The following is a 21,516-nucleotide window of genomic DNA, read 5'->3' as shown; positions in this document are numbered from 1 at the left end:
AGGGTCGATCGAGTCCACGTCAGCACCGACGGTCAAAGTTGGTCAAATAGACTGAATCGGTCTAAATGCAAAAGGCTTAGGACAGAATTGGTACAAAAAAAAGATTTAGAACTGAATTGACAAAAGTATAATAGGTTAGGATTTTTTTTATAATTTTTCCCAAAAGTCACTGTTCTCGAGTCTTGATGGAGTTGTGAACTTGTGCTAGTTATATATGGACAATCTTAGGCACGTCATCCGTCCCGAGCAGAACGCGGCTTATTCCACTAAAGTCAACACTCGACTTCCTCCCGGAATGTCCCTCCGACTCGTTTATCATGACCTATGAATAATCAAAGTCAACTTAGGCACATGGATACGGCAGTACCATTTCCTCCACATAAACCTCCCCGAGATGTAGTACCCTTCGATACTGGCTTAGTTGACTTGAAAACCTTGGAAGACGTTGATCTGATCTAAACATGGCACCGTCATCTTCCTCCTCAACCAAACGAGAAGAAAAATGCTCGAATTCCCACCACAGATCACCATGCACATGATCGCCCGAAGATCTTCGTCGCCCTCATCGCGGCTGCCGTCCCTCGATTCGTGTCTCCTTGTCATGATAACCACCGTTTCCACCCTCTCTCTCCTTACGCTTCTCCATCCAGACTCCTCCCTCCTCCTCCTCCTCACCCCTCGCAGCTCGGAGCCCCCCGTCAAACCAAGGTCACTGCCACCATTGAAGAACAGCACGGCAGAGGCTCAGGCAGAGCGGAGACCTGAGCTGGACCAGTCGAGAATGGCAGTCTGCTTGGTGGGAGCAGCGCGGCGGTTCGAGCTGACCGGGCCCTCCATCGTGGAGCACATACTCAAGGGGCATCCCAACTCGGATCTGTTCTTGCATAGCCCGTACGACGAGAACTCGTACAAGTTGTTGCTGCTGAAGGAGTCGCCGAGGATTGCTGCCGTGCGCATTTTCCGTCCCGAGCGGATTTGCGAGACTGAGTCGCAGGCCCGAGTTCTCACCGGCCTCAACTCCCCCAGTGGCATTCAGGTCGGGTGGTTTCGTTTTTCTCCCCCTCTCTAGCTCTTGCTTAATATTTCTGTCTTCATTCAACGAAATTGAATTACGTTTTAGTCAACAACAATTTGAATGTTTTGTGTTTTTTCATTTCAACTTTTCTCTCTAACTATCTTTATTCCAATGTAAAGGAAGAGGCTAAATTTGAATTTCTAAGAGTAATCATTTTGTATATTTATTTTCGTAAGTAAAATTTAATCAAATGATGTAAGTTATTGATTCAAAGCATAGACAATATAAATATATATGTGGTTTGATTTTTAAACAAAATTTTTTTCTTCTAAAATTCATGTCACATTTTTAATTAACGAGATAAGTTAATTATCATTTAAAGATATTCTTATTTATTTCTTCAAATTTAAACTCAAATATTTAAGTTAATAAAACCTGTAAAATAAATTCCACTTCAATGAACTATCTAATAAAAGATAAAAACTTGTAGAGGGAAAATCATTAAGGGTGCGTTTGTTTCATGAAAAATTCAAGATTTGGAAAAAAAATTCGAAAAATACTCATCTGCATCACTTTTAAAAATGAATTAATTAAAAATAATTTTATGACTCATGAAAATAGTTAATTATAAATTGTTATCGATAATGAAAATATTTTTCGTTGATTAATTTTTTTGAGTGATATAACCAATTATTTCTTCAAATATATTTTTTAAATCTTGAGTTTTCCGTAAAATAAACTGGCCCTAAGTTAAGGAATTATCGTCAGAAGTGTACCTTCTGACAAAATTGATTATATTATCTTCACTATGACTATAAATATACAATAGTGATCACATATTCTTCAAATTTTTTCCCTATGCTTGTAGTTTTAGCTTTGATCATTTGCACTCAATGCAGGGCCTTCTTCAATACTTCAACTTAGTCGAGGGTTGCCTCGACATGATCCGAGCCTACCAAACCCAAAACAACTTCACTTACGACTGGATAGTCCGAACCCGAGTGGACGGATTCTGGACCGCCCCCTTGGGCCCCGAACACTTTGTACCGGGCAAATATGTGGTCCCACAGGGCTCCAACTACGGCGGTCTGAACGATAGGCTCGGCGTAGGCGATCTTGGCACGTCAATCGCTGCCCTCTCGCGCCTGTCGCTGATCCCGCGGCTCGACTCGGCCGGGTTCCGCCAGCTCAACTCGGAGGCCGCGTTCCGAGCCCAACTCCGAGCCCGGCGCGTGCCCCACGTGGCGAAGCGCGTGCCCTTCTGCGTCGTTACCGACCGTCGGTACGCGTTCCCTCCGACTCGCTATGGCGTGCCGGTGGCCGCGATGTCGAGCCGGGGTCCGCTCAGCGGGGCCAAGTGCAGGCCTTGCACGGCGGCGTGCCGGGGTAGGTGCGTGGCGCGTGCGATGCGGTCGATGGACAGGTGGTGGAGCTGGACCAACTGGGAGAACGGGAGCCTCCAGCTGTGCGACGCGCGTGGGCCGTGGGAGAAGGGGTGGGAGAGGATGTTCGACGGGGTCGCGGGGAAGGAGGTGGCGCGTGGGAGGAAGAGAATTCGGGGTCTGCGGTTGGAGGAGTGCGTGAGTGAATTCGAGGACTTGAAGGGTCGGACTGCAAATTGGGACGCGCCGTCCTCGAAGGAAATATGTAGCCTGGGCCTGGCGATTGTCCAATGAAAATCACATTCTTGATGTAATTTTTGGTCATCGGCGATTACATTTTTCGTTTCCTATTTTCCCCTCATAGAAACATCCACAAAAAACCAAAAAAACAAAAACAAAAACAAAAACAGAGAGAAATAAATAAACCAGAAACTGCGACCAAATCAAAATTATTGAATGTACGACTGGCCAGTGATATCGAGGTCCCTGTCCCCGGTCGAGGGAGGCGACCTGTGCTTGGGCTGGACCGGGGGCCCGACCGGCCCATCGGCGCTCTACGTGTCGCTGGCGGGCGGCCTGCTCGTCGGCTGCTCCTGCTGGCCTTGATCGTCCTTGCCGTACATTCCGCCGCCATAAGCATCGTGGGTCAACGGCTTCAAAGGCGTCACGTGCGGTGGCTCGCTCTGTCTCCCCTGCTCCTTCCTCTGCGTCTCCCGCATCTCCTCCATTTGTCTTCGGTTTCTCGGAAAATGATGAATTATTCGAAGTTGCACCGTAGAGGCGACTTGCAGGTCCCAAGTTGTTCTGACACGTGTGTGCTGTTGCTGACGTGATGGGGTTACTTTGCTGCCACGTGTAATTAGTTAATCGCGTCATGATATATTCATTAAAACCCCTAGAACTTATCGCAATTGAATTTTAAAATTTATTTTGTAAGTGCAATTGAGTCTTAAAAATTATCAAATTAATGCAATCGAATCTTTCCGTTAATTCCATCCAACTTGGCTAACGAAAAATACTAACGTGATTTTTTTAAATATTTTTTTCACCTATGTGGCGATGACATGATTAAAACAACGTCATTTTGGTTCGAATTTGATTTTTAACATAATTTTATTTAAATTAATTTAAAAATAAGCTAAAAATAAAATAAAATAAATATTTGCTGGCCTCGCCTCCGCCGGCGATGGTGGGAAGTGGTCGGCGCCGGGATCGCTGGGCCATGCCTAAGGGCCGATGACCCTTGCCAACCGCAAATGAGGGCCTGCTGGCCGTCATCCAGATTTGGGCGAGGGCCGGCGAACCTTGCCCAAATCTAGAGGATTGTTTTGTACCATATAGAGAAGATCATCCCTTGCTAAATTTAGGGGCGAAAGGAAATTTTGTATGGCATGCAGTGGCAATGCTTCCTGAAAAAGAACACGGACGAGAAGATTTTGTGCCATACTTTGCGATTCACTGAGGCAATAAAGTCATGTCTGATTCCTTCTTCTAGGTCGGAGTATTCCGAGCTCACAGAATTTCCCTCAAGGCTCTGTCGGAAATGACTTCCGGGTTCGGTTCCCGGCCCGTGGCTTTCTTTGTGTTAGGAATAGGGTCTCCGTCTTGCTGACCGGTTGCAGGTGGACTGTACAACGCCGCCAGTGTCTTGGCGGGGGCCGAAGCTGCTAGTTCTACAAATCCCTTTTTTTTATAGTTTATTTTTAAGATTAATTTAAATAAAAATTATATTGAAAATCAAATTTAGATCAAAATGATGTTGATTTAGCTACATCATCGACACGTAGGCGAGAGAAAATATTAAAAACAAGCTAGCTAAACATTTTTCGTTAGCCAAGTTGGATAGAGTTAACGGAATGATTCGATAGCACTAATTTGACAAATTTTAGGACTCTATTGCACTTTTTACGAGTTTGAGAACTCAATTGCACTTTGATCACAAGTTTTAGGAGTTCTAATTAACATATCTCTAATATAAATTCTTGAGTTTCGGACTAGTGACTTGGGTTGACTATCATTTATTCTCCACGTTTAATTATATCCCCTTTTTTTTCTGTCCTTTTCCAAATAGAGTCTTTGAGTATGTGTTCAATAAATAAAAAGGGAAATTGACACCAATAATTTCTAAGTTTGAACTCAATTTGTAATATAGTTTTTGGATTTTTAATTTATTCAATGTGATTAGTACACTATTAGTCAATATTTAATATAATTCTTAGCTTATATGAAAATATTTAATGTTGTCATTTCATTAATTCAAGTTAATGAAATCTGTTAGTGGGACTTAATACTTTTGGACAGTAGGCAAAGAAAATTTACACCTCAAAAAAATAAATCTTCACTTGGTATATTTGAAGCCCCTTCATTTTTACTTTTCAAACTAGATGGTTAAAAAGACAGATATATCGACTCATCATTTGTGAAAAATCATTAACAATTCAACTCAATGTATGATAATCTCTTACAAAGAAGCCGTCAATAGGATTTACACCTCGACACATAGGGCTATACGTTTGATTTATTGTTTGAGAGGATTGGATTTAATAATTATCGATAACTCGAGAATCACAATGAATAAATGAAAATTCAATGAATGATATTATATGTTTGATTTAAGTTCGGAGACCGTTAATGTCAAGTTTCCCATTTAAAAATAAGAGCACTTGATTAATTAATTCTAATAAAGTACGCCCGCGTGGCATATTTTCTCAATAAAAGAGAGATTCTACATGGTATTTCTTGTCCATTTACGTAAAACACAAATGGTCAAACAGTTACAAATACAAAGACTCGACCGGTGCTCCCGAAACACTTTTTAATTTTCAAATCATGTAAGGTTAAACTTAAACATACTTAAAGAAAAAATATTTAATTTTCAAAGCATTTACTGTGCCTATCACGAGGATAGTCAGCACTTGGTACAATATCTGCGTTTTTAGTTGTCTATCAAGAGCACTTTCTAACATAATCCTTTAAAAAGAAAAAGGAAAATTGGGCAACTTGATGGTAGGATGCAAAAGGGAAAATCACACAAATAGTTCTTAAACTTTGGCTCAATATGCAGCGTTATTTCTGGACCTTTAATTTGTCCAATTTGGCCCTTGAATAAGTAAATATTCAACTTAGTCTTTGGGTCGTAAGAAAATGCTCAAAGTCGTCCTTTTTTACTTTAAAATTAAGAAAAAACTGTTGACGTGGTTTTCGGTTCATTGAGCATGAACGGTGGACAAAAAAGAAGTTACTTATGGATTATACACGTTAGCTATTCATCTCAAATCAAGATACAATAATAATAATCTACAACACCAAATAAAGATGAACATGTTAACACCCTAATTTTTCTTTTTTCCTTTGCTAAACTAGATAGATAAAAAGATGGACACGTTGACTCGTCATCTTTAAAAATCAAACTCAGGTATATAATACATCACGCCATCAAATATTATCGGGTTGGTCGTTTGAACAAACGAAAAGACTAAATTGAACATTCAACAATAGTTCAACGATCATATTGAACAAACAAAATAAGTTGACTAGGAACATTTCCAATGCAGCGGGGTACTGCTGGATAACGAGAAAAAAAGAGAGAGAGAGGCAGGAATCCAAGGTCGAATTTCCTTTTTTCAAACCGACAATGATACTTCCTTCATCATGACTCGTTAAAGAGCTCGTTTCCTGTGTAACGTTATGATTCGGGGAAAAAGCGGGGCTAAGACATCGCAACGGTGTGGTTTTATCAAAAGTCCAAAATGATTGTCATATGGGAAAACCGTACATCGAATTGCTCGGTAGGGTTCGCACGACAATAACATGAAAATTAGGGAGATGATTACAACGTTAAATAGTAAGGAAGCGATGTTCCCATCATGGGGATTTTGAATCTGACCTCGTTCTGTCCATAAAAGGTGGTCTCGGTGGGATTTCGACTCGAGCAATCTTTGTCTGTATGCAGTGTTCTCTCCCTCAGTGGCGGACCATACCTAAGAGCGGATCTTTAAGTGGGTTTCGGTTAATCAAACGAGTCGTACTCAATGACCCATTAGCAAAATTCCGACAAATAACTTAGTCTGCCGGTTTTGTAATATGATATGATCGTAGTGTGCCTAATGTTTCCCTGCTCGATTTTTCCCGTTTGAAGAACCCGATAATAGGGAAGGCGGAAACCCTAATCGCGCATCGGATGTTTGTTTTGAGTGAAAAGATTCTCCGCGAATGTGTTTTTTTTTCGGACTTTCAGTCATTTTGTTTGTTGAAAATGATCAATCAATGAAAAATCATTTATGGTCAAAGAAAAGATGCACTCTTAATGTCAGTAAAATGAGTCCCTTAACTTGAAAAGGGCAAAGCATTTTTCTGAAAAAAAAAAAATGACTTCCCGAAATGTATTTTCCTTTAGGAAAAATAACACAAATGGTCCATGAAATTTGGTTCATTGTGCAATATGATTCCTTGAACTTTTAATCTATTCAATGTGGTCCATTAACTGCAGTCCAATATGTAATATGGTCCATGAATTTTTAATTTGTTTGATGCGGCCTATAAATTTTTGGTACATGTTTAATTTAAAACCTGAATTGTATTTGTCCTTGAACTTGAATTAATGGACACGACAATATTGAACATTTTCTTATAGGTCAGGAACTAAATTAAAAACGTGCCAAAAGTTTAGGGATCACATCAAATAAATCAAAAATTCACAGATCGTATTGCACATTTGATCAAAATTCATGAAATATTTGTGTCATTTTTTGTTTATTTTATCATGAAATTTCCTCCGAAACAAACACGCCCCTTAGAATCTAAATGAAGGCAGATGACAAAAACAAAAAGAGTGGAGTTGCCCATGCGAAGAATAAGAATCTCTCCCCGCCACCTTTTTGCCTTTCTCGTTTTTTAATGATTCTTGTTTCACATGACTGTTAGAAAAAAAAACACATAATTAATTAATCACGGATTCACAGCGTGCAGTGCATCACGCACTTGTTTTGTTAAATTACCTTAATCTTCTTCACTTCGCGGGCTTAATACTAAAAAAAATTTCAACTTTAATATCTATCCTAATTATATCCAAAAAAAATTTATCTCATAAAAATACCTATAACTTTTACTTTTGTCTCAATTTTATTGGCATAATACCCATAAAATCCTCAAATTTTGCATCTGTCTAAATTATGTCCGTTTTTTTTTTTGTCTTATAAAAATTCTTCAACTTTTATTTTTGTCCAAATTCTACCACCGTCAGCCTTCCGTTCATAACCATCGTTAGTTAATCCTACATGACTCGAATTTTCTAGCCGAACTTACCAATGAATCTTTGAAATTCGAAAACAGCAGATTTCCCGGACGACGAGATTCGATATCATTTGTCCAAATATCAGATCTCCACATCTATCCATTCTTTGGGTCGTTGAGTGCTGGAGAGAATCCGAAAGGCTTTGTCTTGAGTAGTTCTGTATTTCCCGATAATATGTAAGGGAAGTATACAACAAAAGAGAAGTTGGGGGTTCTTTTCATGTGAGCTTTGCTGAGGTATAACTCATTAGCGACGTGAAAATGTCACGTAGGATTAACTAATGGTGATTATGGATGAAATGCTAACGGTTGTAAAATTGGGACAAAAGTAAAAGTTGAGGATTTTTATGAGACAAAAAAATTGTTTTGGATATAATTGAGACAAATGCTAAAGTTGATGTTTTTGTTTTTTTTTTTTGGATATTAGGGCAATAGAATTGAAAAAAAAAAATAAAAATTGACTATTTTTTTTATGGAACAGAAATAAGTTTTGGATATAATTGGGATAAATGCTAAAGTTGGAGTTTTTTTGGTATTGAGCCTCGCTCCACTAATCCCACTTCATCTATCCCTCATTTTAGGCGTCCATGTTTGGCGTCAAACAAAGCAAAAGAAGATAGAGAAACATTATGCGATTGTCATTAATTTATTGTCGGATTAACGGTTTATTCTGAATCACAAAAACATAAATAAAACAAAAGTAAGAATTATTACAGGGTCCGTTCTTCAAAAAAGAAAAAGAAATTTGGGGTCGAAATCGAAACTTCCAAAAATTTGTTGCTCACCATAATAGTGGTTCAAATATTATAATGCGAGCAAAGCCCAATAAAATATCACTTCCCAGTTTCGGGATTAAATTAAAAGCCCTCAAAACCCAATGTCGCATCACTACAAAAAAAGAACGCAATAAAACCCTCCATCCATCCTTCCGCATCTTCCTCTCCGTCTTGTCTGTCCGTCCCTCGTCCTTCTCACTTTCGCCGCTATCTAAAAGCCCTAAAGCCGGAGCAGAGAAAAACCTTTCTCCGATCGACCTCTCCGGCGTGCGGTTCCGGGAAACCAAGCCTCGCTGTTGGCGTTCCGAGCGGGATACGTGGCTGCGCTCATGGGATGCAGCAGCTCCAAGCTCGACCGCCTGCCCGCCGTCTCCCTCTGCCGCGACCGCACCGACCTCCTCGAGGACGCGCTCCACCGTAGCTACGCCCTCGCCGACGCCCACGTGGCCTACCTCCACTCCCTCCGCTCGTTCGGCGCCGCTCTCCGCCGCCTCTCCGATCGGAGCCCCCTCGAACCGACGGCGGGAGGCCCTCGAAGAAGCCGCCCGCTCAGGTCGCCGCCGCACCGCCCGGTCACTCCCCCTCCTCCTCCTCCGGCTCGACCTCCTCGTCTGGCTCTCACATCCACTTCGACGACTCCGAAGGCGACGACAATGATGACAACGCTAACAACGTGGCGAGCTCGACGGCTTCTCTTTCGGCGAGCGACGCCCGCGTCGTCGTCGACGAGCACGAGGATTATTACAATCCCGAGTCGTTGAATCCGTTCTTCGAGAGATTCGTGTCGATCAGTTACATGAAGAATCAACCTGCTCGATCCATTACTCACACTCTCCCTGTTTACGATCATTACAACGACCATAACGAGACCAGTCAGATCTTTTATTATCCTTCTTCGCAACACGATGGCCAGTCGGCGTCGAATGCGCCGCCCCCTCCTCCTCCTCCTCCTCCTCCGCCACCAAGCGACTCGACGTGGGACATTCTGAATTTCTTCGACGGGTACGACGGATACGCAGTGCCTGTTGCTCGTCACAACAGAGCGAAGGAAGAGAGCAAAGTTCTGAAGGAAACTACTCATGGAGGTCATGGACGTACTGTTGAGGGAGTGGAAACAGGACAGAGGGAGCCCGTCAAGAGTAATTACTACGTTAAAGCGCCTTCAGTTTCGGTGTCGGAGAAAGTTGGACCCAAAGAGAAGTGCAGTTATTCAGCTGAGCCGAAAGACGGCGGAAGTGGAAGGGACGTGTCCGAGATCGTCGAAGAAGTCGAATCCCTCTTTAAGGCGGCTTCGGAGTCCGGCGACAAGGTCTCGAGATTACTCGACCTCGCAAAGTTTCGTTACCACCACAAAAATGGCGTCTACCAAGGTAATATCTGCGAACTGAAAATCAAAGGAGTCTTACTTACTTTCTCACGCTTTTGTGAGAAAAAAGAGACTATTAACGGCATTCCGAGCGAATAGAGTGTGTAAACACATCCCGCTAAATCAACTTAATCATCAACTGCGCTACGTACGATTCCGCTTAAATGTACAAATCACATCTTTATTGATTCTGTCTCTCCCATCAGCAAAGGGCCGAACCCTACTTAACGAAATTGCCTTAATGACAGTTTCGAGCAAGACGACTTTGCATGCGATACCCACGTCGCGAACAAGCCTCGCTGCAAAAGCAGAGGGCGCATCTGCAAAAGGGGATGGGGACCGAGGCCGGGATGCGGTGGTGGGCTCGCCGGGGAATTTCTCGGGCACCTTGAAGAAGCTGTGCATGTGGGAGAAGAAGCTCTACAATGAAGTCAAGGTCAGTTTGAGGGTATCCACCTTTTGTATTCTTGTGGGAGTGTGCTGAGTGGAGTTGCTTTTGAATTGAATCTCGCTTTCGCTTTTGCCATTTTATTTTTCCCTTTCGCTTTTCTTAGCTTTTCCTTTTTGTCATGCTTATGGAAGTTTCACTTTTGTATTACTTCGGCCATGCATATTTACTCTACATGGGTCTCCAGCCCAACCGTTGTTAGGTATTAAGTTTCAGCAAAAACTAGTATGACGAGAGGATTTTGATGTTTCCTCCAGTTTCACATTTGGAATTTAGGTGGGTCTAGATTAAGATGCTAGGGGATGAATGTGAATCGAATCTCACTTCCTAGGTCAATTGATGAGAACCGACTAGAATCGGCCTGGTCAATTGTGTTCTCGATTGAAATTCGCATTGAATCAATCTTTTTACCATAAAAGGGAGTTCGAGTTTTGCACGTGGAGAGGATGAACCCGGATAAAAAGCATATGGAATATGTTGTTAGGCCGAGTGCGATATATGTTGTTATGCTTCAGTTGTCCTCGACAGTCGTGACATACTAAGCTCGAAAAATGGGTTGACTCCAAGGTCGAGCTGGCTAGTTTAGTTCCCGTTTTGTATTAGGTCTAAAGTAAACCCAATTAAAAGGTGCTTAGGTAGAATCTTGAACGAGAAAAAGTCGCATATTCTTCTGCACAGCTAATCAATTTTTAATTAGATTCCCCTCTTGGCTCTTACTTTATCCGAATAATTTATTGTGATGGGTTAAGATTAGAAAGTCACGAGGCTTTGGGGTGTTTTTGCTTGTGTACTTACTTCATTAACAGAAGATTTACACAATGTCATCCTATTTTTCTTATCAGGCTGAGGAAAAGTTGCGGGTGATGTACGGGAGGAAGTGTAGGGAGCTAAGCCACATGACCAACAAAGGCGCCGAAGCGGGCAAAATTGAGGCTACTCGGGCCATGATCCGGGCATTGTCCACAAAGCTGCAGATCGCGATTCACGTCATTCACAAGATCTCGGTCAAGGCGAACAAGCTCAGGGACGATGAGCTCTGGCCCTGGATCCACCAACTCGTTAATGGGTATATATGTCTCGACTCTCTTGCTTCTTAACAAATATTTAAACTCGTTTTATGAAGTCAATGTCAGTTGAGAACTTAGACTGGAATCTCCAAAAACGTGTCTTCTTATGTACTTCTGCTCACGTTTCTTGTTCTATCTTTTGTCTCAAAGATGGTTGGAGATGTGGAAGTCTATGGAAGAGTGCCACAGGGGTCAGTACAAAGCAGTTGCGAAAGCAAAGAACTTGGACTCAATTTTATCCTCCCCCAATCAAAATGATGCGGACCATCTTGAAGAGCTCGTCCAGATCAAGCTCGAGATTCAGAACTGGACCTTATGCTTCTCCAACTGGATCTCTGCCCAAAAGGGCTGCATCAGAGCTTTAAATAGCTGGCTCATGCGATGCCTTTCGCACGAACCAGAACAGACAACCGACGGTGTCGCCCCCTTCTCTCCCGGCAGAATTGGAGCGCCGCCGGTTTTTGTGATCTGTAACCAGTGGTCACAGTCTCTGGAAAGGCTCTGTGAGAAGGAGGTTGTTGACGCAATGAAAGAACTTTTGTCGACCGTCCAGAAGATCAGCGAGCAACACTACGCGACATTGCAGCAGAAAATCCCAGCAGACAAGGAAATAGAGAGGAAGGTTAAGCTAATAGAGAGGAAGGAGCAGAAGATTCACAAGGAGATGCAAGCCAAGGACCGATCCGTGGTATTGAAGTTTCGGGAAGATTCTACTGCACCCCTAAGGGCTCGATGTGAAGTTACAACTGGGAGTAGCGTACAGCCATGTCTCAAGCACATTTTCAAGGCCATGGAGATTTTGTCAGCAGATTCAGTGAGAGCATGTGAAGAGCTATGCACACGTGCCAAAGAATACCCATATTCTCGACAAAGCTCAAAACGTTTCTGATCATAAAGCCTTGCAATGTCCCTCTATTTCAAGATCTGTTTTTTTTTTTTTTTCGAGGAAAGGACCATGACATGTATCCTTATTGCATGCTTTTTAGCTACGCTGACATAATAAAGCTCACAAAGGGCAACATTTACGGTGCTCATGCTTCAATAATATACAAAGTGATATGGGAAAGTGATGCTTTCATGAATGCCATGGTTTCTAATCTGGGTCAGAAGATTTGATAAAGTGGTCACCAAGGTGTACCAGGTATAAGGGACTTACCGTAAATTCTGATTGTTCTTTTCCTCCAAACTCCTATAAAGAAAGTTATGCTAACATACAGCTTTGGCTTTTCCATAAATGAAGAGGCCTGCGAACTGTTCTCCGTAGACAATTTCTCTGTCTATAAGGATTTGAGCAAGCTTGTGGAGGATGCGAAATACTGTAGGTCTCAGCGCGATTCAGGTGGGTTAAAGTCTAATTGTTCATACTAGATGACTGGGTAAGCACCTAAAATGAATTTACTTCAATGAGGGATTTCCACCAGGTTCACCAAGAGAAAATCGTCCACCAATGGCTGTTTGACCAGTCTTTTCGCTAAAGCCAAACCTTTCAACCATCTGCCTTGCCACACAACAAACTTGCATAAAGTCATTGGAAGTCATTGGAAGCTCCTGATGTAACATTCTTGGTCCCATATATCGGGTGGGTTTGATTCAGCATTTGAAATGAGCTTTGGAGAAATACAAATGTCTTCAACCTAAAGGAGTTTAGAAAAATGCTAATTGCGTTTTGTAAAATCTCATTTGAAAATGAGCTCCGAGTTGAATGATATTTGGTAAAAATAACATTCCAAATGGGCTTTGAGTACAAATTTTTTATTTTTTAATTAAAAAAATTACCCATTGCAAGACCGGCAAAGAAGATAAAACAGTAAAAAAGAAGGCAAAATCGAAAATATAGGGAATTGATGAGGTTAGTTTTGGAAGGAAAAAAATCTCTTAACATTTGGCCAAATGCTGAAAGCCCAATACTAGTCCCTACCAGCATTGGGCTTTCAGCTTTTCCAAGACCAACGTTTGATCAAATGTTGGTTTAAAGCTGAACCAAATGTTTCAACATTCTCCCAATGGGCTTTGAGAGCTGAAAGCCCCTTGGGAATGCTGAACCAAACCCACCCATCACCTTCTCAGCGACCCTGCATAATAGAATTGCTAACCAGTCACCAGAACTGGCAACTTCACTTGGAGTGCACTGGCCAACTGACTCTCGAGATAGCTTCTTCTGTATAGCCCAGACTCAAGTCTCTTCACTTGAAGCGCAAAAGATAAGACCTCCGGCTTCGCCACAGGGGATGATGGATATCTTTGGCTACAGAATCATATGCAGGCATCAGCGCACAAACTAAAGCGTGCCTGGCCTCTGCATAATTTTCATCATACAGTCAACATCCATAATTACATTATCGTGGAGGTATAAAACCGGTCAAAGAAAAAGTTGTTGCCATGTATACCATAAGAAGCAAATAACTTCATCCTGCAAGTCAGCCCCAGTAAATCCCGGAGTTCTCGCAATCTTTTCAATGTCAACACCCTTGGCAAGTGACTTACCTTGAGAATGCACCTGCCATGAAAGGGAGCTCAATCAGGAAAGTGGTAGATAGTAAACTGAGGTCAGAACCACGCCTAGCATTCCAGAGGTGTTAGGTAAAAGTTTATAGCCGATTCACCTAATTATTCAACTTTGCACTTCAACTCCACTAATAAAGCAAAATAAAAAGTCAACGACATTCATGTTACTCAAACCCAAAAGACTTCGCTTAGTTCAAAATTCACATTCCTGCCTTCAAGTCCTGAAAATACTTAGCGAGAACAACATCGATATGGTATCTCATACAAACATGCCAACGAAATAAAGCAACAATATAACTAACCTGAAAGATCTTCACTCTTCCAGCAACATCAGGCCTGTCCACGGTAACCTGCCGATCAAACCTCCCAGGTCTCAACAAAGTTGAATCGAGAACATCTGGCCTGTCCATAGCTGCCAATACCATGACACCTGAATTCCCCCAAAAACCATCCATCTCAGGCAATAGTTTGCTCTTTCTTATCGTTCCCTCCTCCAAGATCAGCTCCTCTCTGCCTCCTTACCGCATTGATATCATCAATAAATGCAGTGCAAGTTGCTTTCGACTTCTCCTTCTCAAAAAAGTCCCCAACTCTCGAAGCACCAATGCCCACACACACCTCGACGAACTCGGATGCCGCACAAGAGAAGAACGGCATGCCGGCCTCACCGGCCACCGCCCTTACCAAAAGGGTCTTGCCGAAAGGGAGCATCCATGCAGCCCAATATGACAGTCCACAGAGCAGCAAGCACACTGAGACCTAACCAAGCCCAGAGAGCGAATCCATATGTAACATTTGTGCCCAAAAAATGTTACTCTTCAAGTAAATCATTCTTACTTTCCCCCCTTCTTTTTTTTTTTTGGTTTATTAATCTGATCATCGGTTTTTATTCCATCAAACCAATCTTATTTTCACATTAAAACTAACATCCTTCAAACAGAAGTGAACCGTCGAAAACTGAGGCATGAGTTCCCACTGTTGAAAGAGAGTCAACTCCATGAGTATAGAGCACAACCTAATCAGCTAATGATTCAGGCAATATTTGAGAGCCTAAACTGGGGTTGTACAATCCTCGGGACGCTGGAGCTGTACCAATGATGCTCTCTCGGCACTCTTCAATAAAACCTCAAATTATTTACATTTTCTTTGCCTCTTCCATGACTCCCCAGTCATAGGTTATTTAATATAACAAAAAAGATAGACCCAAAAAAAAGTTCCAACAAAAAAGAGGTAGACACACTCTAACAAAACTGTTGCTGCTTTCTCCTCACTTCTTAAATTATCCTTTAGCTTTGACACCTCTTGAAATTTTGTGAAAACCTCAGGAGAAGCAGGTATCTGAGAAACTCAAAAGAACCAGGCTTTCGTATCTATCGCTAGCTCCTTGTCCTCAGAAGAAATAGACTCCAAAAACTCATAGATCGATGCTGCATATATACTGAATGCAAACTCAAAATTGTCCTACACTTACCAGCTTATCCAGTGTCATCAGGTAAAAACAGGATACCGCCATCTTACATGAATTCCAAATCATCTTCCTTCTGTTCCAGAACAATAGTGGCTAGAGCAAGTCTATATGCTGAAGACCTCATATTCCTGACTAGAACATATATCTCCCTTTTCCTCCGTTCCACGTGCATCTCTGTCCACTGCTCCTCTCTAAGATGAGCTAAATAGTTTACCTCACAAAAAGCTTCTGCTGTCAGCTTCTTGCTGAATAACAAAAAAAAAAAAAAAAATTATTGCATGCAGTATCACAACAGTTTGGGAGCATGTGCAGTATATACGCAGAAATATCTTTATGCATTAAATTGAGAATAGATGTACACGAAAGGATGTTCTCCAACCTGCCCCGAACGAATCCCGTTGTGACAAATCCAATAGGCCAACGGTGACTCTCCCTAGCAATTGGGTCCTCTGGCACTTGGATTTCCCATTCCCCAGGACAAACCTCTTTGAAGTATGATGCTGCAGCTGACTGTGGCATTTGTAGACCAATTTTGTTGTTTTCAAGCCTGCATCAAGCGCAACATACTAATCTGAAGCATACGAGAGAGAGAGAGAGAGAGATCCGAGAAGGCATATTAACGGCATGGCAAGTGGAAGCATTCAGATGAATAAGCTAGAACAGTACAAAGCCAATAAAGTAAGTCCAAGCATTGGGTTAAGGAGATATGATGATAAAAAAGGCATGCTTCTATTGATGTTTCACCTCCCTCATCCGTCACGAAGAAAAAATCAAACCCTCTTAAGGGTGAGTTTTTGAGAATTTTGAATAGCAGCTTTGGCTTCTCAAAGTGATTTAGTGAAAGCAGGTGCTGCTTTGGACTGTGGGTGTGAAAGGCAGGCTTTGGGGTCGAGAACTTCTAAATAATTCACCAAGCACCAAAATTTAAATCCATAGACTTTGCAATTCAAAACTGCATTTCAAAATTTAGCCAAACTCACAACATGAGAGATGTATTTGCACCCATCAAATTGGACTGGTCAAACATCATATCCTCCTATTTTATATTCTCTAGAAACATATAGATAACATGGCCAAAGAAAAATCAGGAGATAATAACAACCCGAATGGATACAGCATATAATGATGAGAGAAAATTCTAGAAAGCTAAAAGAGCAACATATAATGATAGCATAAAATTGAGGAAAGTAACGACCTCGAAGCCCTTGATGATATATCGGTGAAACGAGGCGCACATACAATTGCTCCTTCTTCGAAGAAACCTTCCTTTAAGGCATGCAGTGTCACCCTTAGAAAACATAAGTCACGAAGAGCCATGATTAGAGAGATCCCATTTGCCAATCCGCCAACATTGCTCTTGGCCTTCGGAGCCTTCAAGAAACTCCTATCGCTCACCATTTTGTAAGGAAATAAAAATGAATGACCCCCGTAATAATCTTTAAGGAAGCAGGTCAGCTCCTTGTTTGTTCTGACTACAGAACCCCTAAAACCACACAAATGATCTTGAAGTCTGGATGACGTCACACCTGAGCTACTATTTGTCAAGCTTGATGCAGAACTGCTGTTGCTTGTGCTTCTTTCACTTGAGATCAGAGTATCTAGCCTAGCAGTATATGCTTTGTCAAAAGGGCAAATAGCACTCCACGGAGGTGGAATGGGACCTTTTAGAGCTCTGACTGCAGGAGGACGGCAATCTGCTTTTGATTGAGAAGCAACAGCTTCGATTGCCATAAAGGATGTATACGCATTGCAATCAGGAAAATCCCATGGAAAGTAGGGCATGTAAGCCTGCCAAATGAAATTGTATGCTAATTTTAACAACCAACCATAGTAGATCATATGTTTCGTGCTTCAGAACTTACATTGTTTGCAATCCAGTGCTTCTCCCTCAGACCTATCGCATGAGCCCCCTTTGAAATAAAAGGAATCCAGAAGGCCTTGACCCAACTCAAAGGGAGTATGATTGACCATCTAAAAAGAACAAGACAATTATGAATTCATCTTTCATATGTAGTGTGTTCTACATGGGGTTGGAAAAAAATGGAAGTGGCAAATAATCATCACACGCACACACAGTAGTCCTTAAACTTGGATATTCAGATCAGAGGCTTGTCTCATTGCCACCTTATGTTATTGCATAGACTAATCAGCAAACTACTTGACATTCAAAAGCCATAATCAGGAGTGAATAATAACCATTACTGCTGAGGATAAAATAAAAGGAAAAAAGAAGACTAATAGGTTGCAAATGACAAGCAACTACAGAACAGCTCCAGCACCTATTATTAATAATTTCTTTCATTGGATGATTATCAGATAAGCCAAGCACAAGGTAAAGAACTTTTCCAATTCAGACTTAAAGGTTAGATAAATTCTCCAAGAAAATCTCTCCAATGATGAATAAAAGTTTACATTACAGCTGCCCAGATAGGCGTGACGTACTTTCAAGTGAGCAAAAGATGTCCAGATTCCTCAAAGAAGAGATAAGAAAATATAACAAAAGAAAAACCTAATGAAGCCTTCATGTAAAGAATCTCATGGCAACAAAAGATAAATTTAATTACCCTTTAAGATGGTCATCTGCGCTCCCATTTCTTAGAAGCACTATAGGGCAGGATCTTGAAGACTGCGACCTATGTAAAGAATTTGTCATCCCGGAATTAAAACTATCCAAGCACAAGAAATCCATGCGCTTCTTGTGCCTCTCCGTGTGAAGAACATTCTCTTCAATTGGGGTTCTTATTCCTGAAGAAACATCCCACAAATCATGATGTGCCTGTGACAATAGGAATAAACCTCCTCCTTTGGCAAAAGGTTGTGTCATTGATGGCTGCTTTTCAGTTACATGTGATAAAACCTCGTCAACTGTGTTAACAGCTATCATTTTTGAATCACTAACAGTTTCTTCATCCTTGTATTCCCGAGGATCCTTGACATTAAGAGATAGAATTGCACATGAAGGGAAACCGTCCTCACTGTGAAGCAAGTCACGTTCCATCTTCTTTTCATCCTTACTAGCCTCGACAGAAGAATGCTTCTTCAACTGAAAAGGCCTTTCTAAAACACTGCCCAAACAACCAGAACCATTTAGCCTACTTCAAATAAGCAACTAGGAAAAAATGGAATTATCGTGCTCTTTCATAACTCACTCTTTTATTGGATGTAAAATCTTCCGAAGAAGCTTAAAAGCACCTGATCCCATAACTTCCAACTTTGTAAGATGACCCTCGAGCGAAGAGCAATGGATCAAACTACCAAATTCATCCATCTGAAGTGAAAGAAAGGAAATGAAGGAGATGAAGAGAATCAGTGCCATACCAGCCACTATTCTTTGCTAGGAGCCCAATATTTTAGTGATTTGATAATCATCTTTGAAATTGGGAAAAGGGCCTTGTCAGCCGGAAGGCATCGTCAATTATAGATTCAACAGAATGAGCAGGAAGTCCACTCAAGAGGATTAACTAGTTAGTGCAACACTCTAAATATAAAGCCGAGTTTCTTAAACATTATTCCTTTTGATATTCTTCTTTTCTTTCAGTAGAGGGCAGGGTAGGGATTCCAATAATCACAGCAATAATTGGAAACAGAAAACTGCTACGACCTATGAGCTTTGACTTTGACTCTTTGAAAAGTGGAGATACAATTTTTCTACCACTAATTCCATAGTCCTAATGTACTTCATTGATAAATTGAGTGAAAGGACTATAAGAAAGTGATACCTCCTTTTGACATGCACACTTTAGAGCATCATATCCTTCAGTAAAGGCTGATACATGTACCCAGACCCATAGCCGACGAAATGGAACAGAGCCATCGATATTCTCAGGCACACCTTCGCCATTTACAGCGCAATCCTGCTGACCTTTACCAGTATTATGCTGGTCCAAACATCTCCACATATAAATAACTGGAGCAATTGGCTTGGAAAGAGGTGTTCCAACATGGTGAAGCTGAAAGACACGAGTTAATAAGTTACAACTGTTGGATCCAAATTCATTGTTCGTTTACTTTGAATTCCATTGAACTTATTTACCATAGCCCTTCCATATGTAACACCAGAAAGAATTGACTGAGATATGTCTATTGGATGAGCAGACGGAGATGGAACTAGTACTCTATCTAACACCGAAATCAAAGAATCCTGCAACCATAGAAAGTAATCACGAGTCTAATTATGATATTACTGAACAAAAGAGGAGAATGTCCAGTTGTAAGCTAAAAAGATAATCAGTTTGCTTAAGCTGCTAAAGCTTCAATGCAAAAAGCTCTATCTTATATGGCGTATATAAATAAATTAACAAAAGTAACAATATAAACAAGAAATGTGCTCACATATACATAATGACACCAATTATGCAAGTTCAAAGATATAAGATGCCACCTGAGGACCCTCCAACTGGACATCAAAATGGTAACTAGCGTCATGGATGACTACTCCTTGCTTATACCACTTCAAGAGAGCTCTTGAACCCCTCCCTCTACAGCACAGAAAATTTACAATAAATATCTTGAAAAGTCTCGGTGCATATGTCTTTCTATGGATTCAAATTCCAGTCACACCTATAAATAAACCAGTTTAGGAAGGGCGCAAAAGACAAGTTTCTGTAGACCAAACCGTCTAGGGGAGAAAAAACACCGAGCTTAACATAGCCTGTCAATTGCTCTAATCCGTTAAAAACAGTGTATCAATCATGATAATAGTGATGAAAAAGACAGCTTCATCACCTGCCCTGCAAACCGAGAGGAAGGTAAAAGCCCCACAACTTGGTCATAGTAAACCGCTTCGCATGCCAAACATGAGTTCTAAGTCTCCTAGTTCCATCCCCTGATGTACAGAAACCACTCTGGGGATTTTGTTTCAGCTCATTTCTGCGTCGTACACGTCGAGGAACATTGCCTGGAGCTGCAGGATTGCGATCAGCACCAGCCACCTGAGAATCCTTTTGCTTCTGCCTATGCCTTCTGTTGGCCAGTTGGTTTTCATGGGCAGTGGTTCTCCTCCTCTTATTCCTTCGAGAGCGAAAATTATTGCTTAATCTGTCGGCTACGACGGAGTGCAGATTCTCAACTTCAGCAGCTCTAGATTCTGCAAACTTTCTAACACTGAGAGTCCGAGGAGCCATTGATCTTTTACTTCCATCAGAGCCCATCACTGCCCACAGAATTACCAGAGAAGTGTTACTCATTCCCGTCAAAATAGTTTCGGATTTGAACTTTCAATTGATGTAAAAATTAAACAGTGCTAAAAAAAAATGATATCTCAAATCTTATTTATGCTGAAGAAATCATCCTCATACTTAAAGCACCAGACACTACAGCCGGTTGGAAAGGACGTATTACATCTCTCCGAAAACTATTGTTACCTCAACTTCGGACTCGCTACAACCTCCTATAGCCAACAGCAGTTGGCCACTCAACAATTTAGCAATTAACAACAATAACCTCGATATAAAGGGAAAAAACAGCGCCTAGATTTGCGGCACTCTGACCATTGTTACACACTCCAGAGAGATTAAAAAATAAATAAAAAATCCTCCTGAGATAGATGTTTGCAGGTGAGAGCAACGGGGGAATAAGCAATGTGATCATACATATTCTGCCCCTTCGAATTGACAAAGTGAAAGTAATTGCAAAGAAACAGCACTGAAGCATGCTGACATAGGGGAGCCAAGCAGGGAAGTGCACAGGGCGGGGGCGGGCTGGGTATCACGTTCCCCGGCCCCATCCGGCGGGGCAAACCGCCGCCCTGCCATTGCCCCGTGCCCGACGCAAGGCAGGGCAGCCCGTCCGTCTCCGCGGAGTAAGGCGGTGCCCCGCAGGCGCAGTGCACCACCGGGTCCGCCCCCACACATCGATGATTACGTTATCAAGACTTTCAGAGGGCAAAGACTACCGTGAAAAAGTAATGCAACTAAAACTTAACAACCGATTGGACTCAACACCTATGGAACGTGCAATGCTCTCCACAAGATCGAAACAGAGAGGCGAAAAGGCGGCATGCACGGAGCAATCGCACGTATGAGAAAACGCAGAGAGAAGGAGACACACGCGCTCCCTGAGATTCAGCGACAGACGTAGTCGACGGTGAGGTGGCGAGAGAGAGAGAGATGGCCCTCGAGCTCAAGAAGGCGCGGTGGCGAGTTGGCGCGGCGTAGGTGCGGCGAGGTGGGGTTAGGAAGTGAGTCTGACGAAAGGGT

General features: G+C 41.9%; 5 protein-coding genes across 10 annotated transcripts; 2 read left to right on the top strand and 3 right to left on the bottom strand.

Moving 5' to 3' along the window:
* Window positions 1–529: 529 nt before the first annotated feature.
* Window positions 530–2,692, top strand: LOC115735897. The gene is made up of 2 exons (XM_030667336.2): window positions 530–1,036; window positions 1,915–2,692. Exons 1-2 carry the CDS (start codon window positions 530–532, stop codon window positions 2,689–2,691), a joined length of 1,284 nt encoding a protein of 427 aa, XP_030523196.2. The 3' UTR covers window position 2,692.
* A 124-nt stretch (window positions 2,693–2,816) lies between these two features.
* On the bottom strand, window positions 2,817–3,148 carry LOC115735880. Its single transcript, XM_030667312.2, is given in 1 exon segment — window positions 2,817–3,148. A coding segment is annotated over 1 exon segment (279 nt). The 5' UTR covers window positions 3,126–3,148; the 3' UTR covers window positions 2,817–2,846.
* A 5,445-nt stretch (window positions 3,149–8,593) lies between these two features.
* On the top strand, window positions 8,594–12,412 carry LOC115738320 (protein ALTERED PHOSPHATE STARVATION RESPONSE 1-like). Its single transcript, XM_030670930.2, is given in 5 exon segments — window positions 8,594–8,972; window positions 8,975–9,835; window positions 10,080–10,267; window positions 11,122–11,345; window positions 11,497–12,412. Coding segments are annotated over 5 exon segments (2,190 nt in total). The 5' UTR covers window positions 8,594–8,794; the 3' UTR covers window positions 12,236–12,412.
* Window positions 12,413–12,653: 241 nt separating this feature from the next.
* LOC115735869 (ATP-dependent zinc metalloprotease FTSH 1, chloroplastic) lies at window positions 12,654–14,619 on the bottom strand. The gene is given in 7 exon segments (XM_030667301.2): window positions 12,654–12,923; window positions 13,404–13,528; window positions 13,530–13,588; window positions 13,590–13,663; window positions 13,666–13,843; window positions 14,154–14,316; window positions 14,318–14,619. Coding segments are annotated over 6 exon segments (813 nt in total). The 5' UTR covers window positions 14,563–14,619; the 3' UTR covers window positions 12,654–12,923; window positions 13,404–13,434.
* Window positions 14,620–14,764: 145 nt separating this feature from the next.
* Window positions 14,765–21,516, bottom strand: LOC115738310 (ribonucleases P/MRP protein subunit POP1). Of its 6 annotated transcripts, none has more exons than XM_048273949.1 (11): window positions 21,436–21,516; window positions 20,045–20,474; window positions 19,701–19,797; window positions 19,353–19,460; window positions 19,039–19,269; window positions 18,469–18,587; window positions 17,884–18,384; window positions 17,182–17,290; window positions 16,515–17,107; window positions 15,699–15,866; window positions 14,765–15,564 (listed from the first exon to the last, which is right to left on the bottom strand). In XM_048273949.1, exons 2-11 carry the CDS (start codon window positions 20,467–20,469, stop codon window positions 15,366–15,368), a joined length of 2,550 nt encoding a protein of 849 aa, XP_048129906.1. In that variant the 5' UTR covers window positions 20,470–20,474; window positions 21,436–21,516; the 3' UTR covers window positions 14,765–15,365. The 6 variants fall into 6 exon arrangements, with proteins under 6 accessions (XP_048129906.1, XP_030526778.1, XP_048129907.1 ...); XM_030670918.2 differs by having other exon boundaries at window positions 20,045–20,471; window positions 21,323–21,508; XM_048273950.1 differs by having other exon boundaries at window positions 20,045–20,471; window positions 21,368–21,508.

Source organism: Rhodamnia argentea, chromosome 2 (assembly GCF_020921035.1).
Source record: "Rhodamnia argentea isolate NSW1041297 chromosome 2, ASM2092103v1, whole genome shotgun sequence".
Taxonomy (NCBI): domain Eukaryota; kingdom Viridiplantae; phylum Streptophyta; class Magnoliopsida; order Myrtales; family Myrtaceae; genus Rhodamnia; species Rhodamnia argentea.
This window is presented reverse-complemented; position numbering and strand designations above follow the sequence as displayed.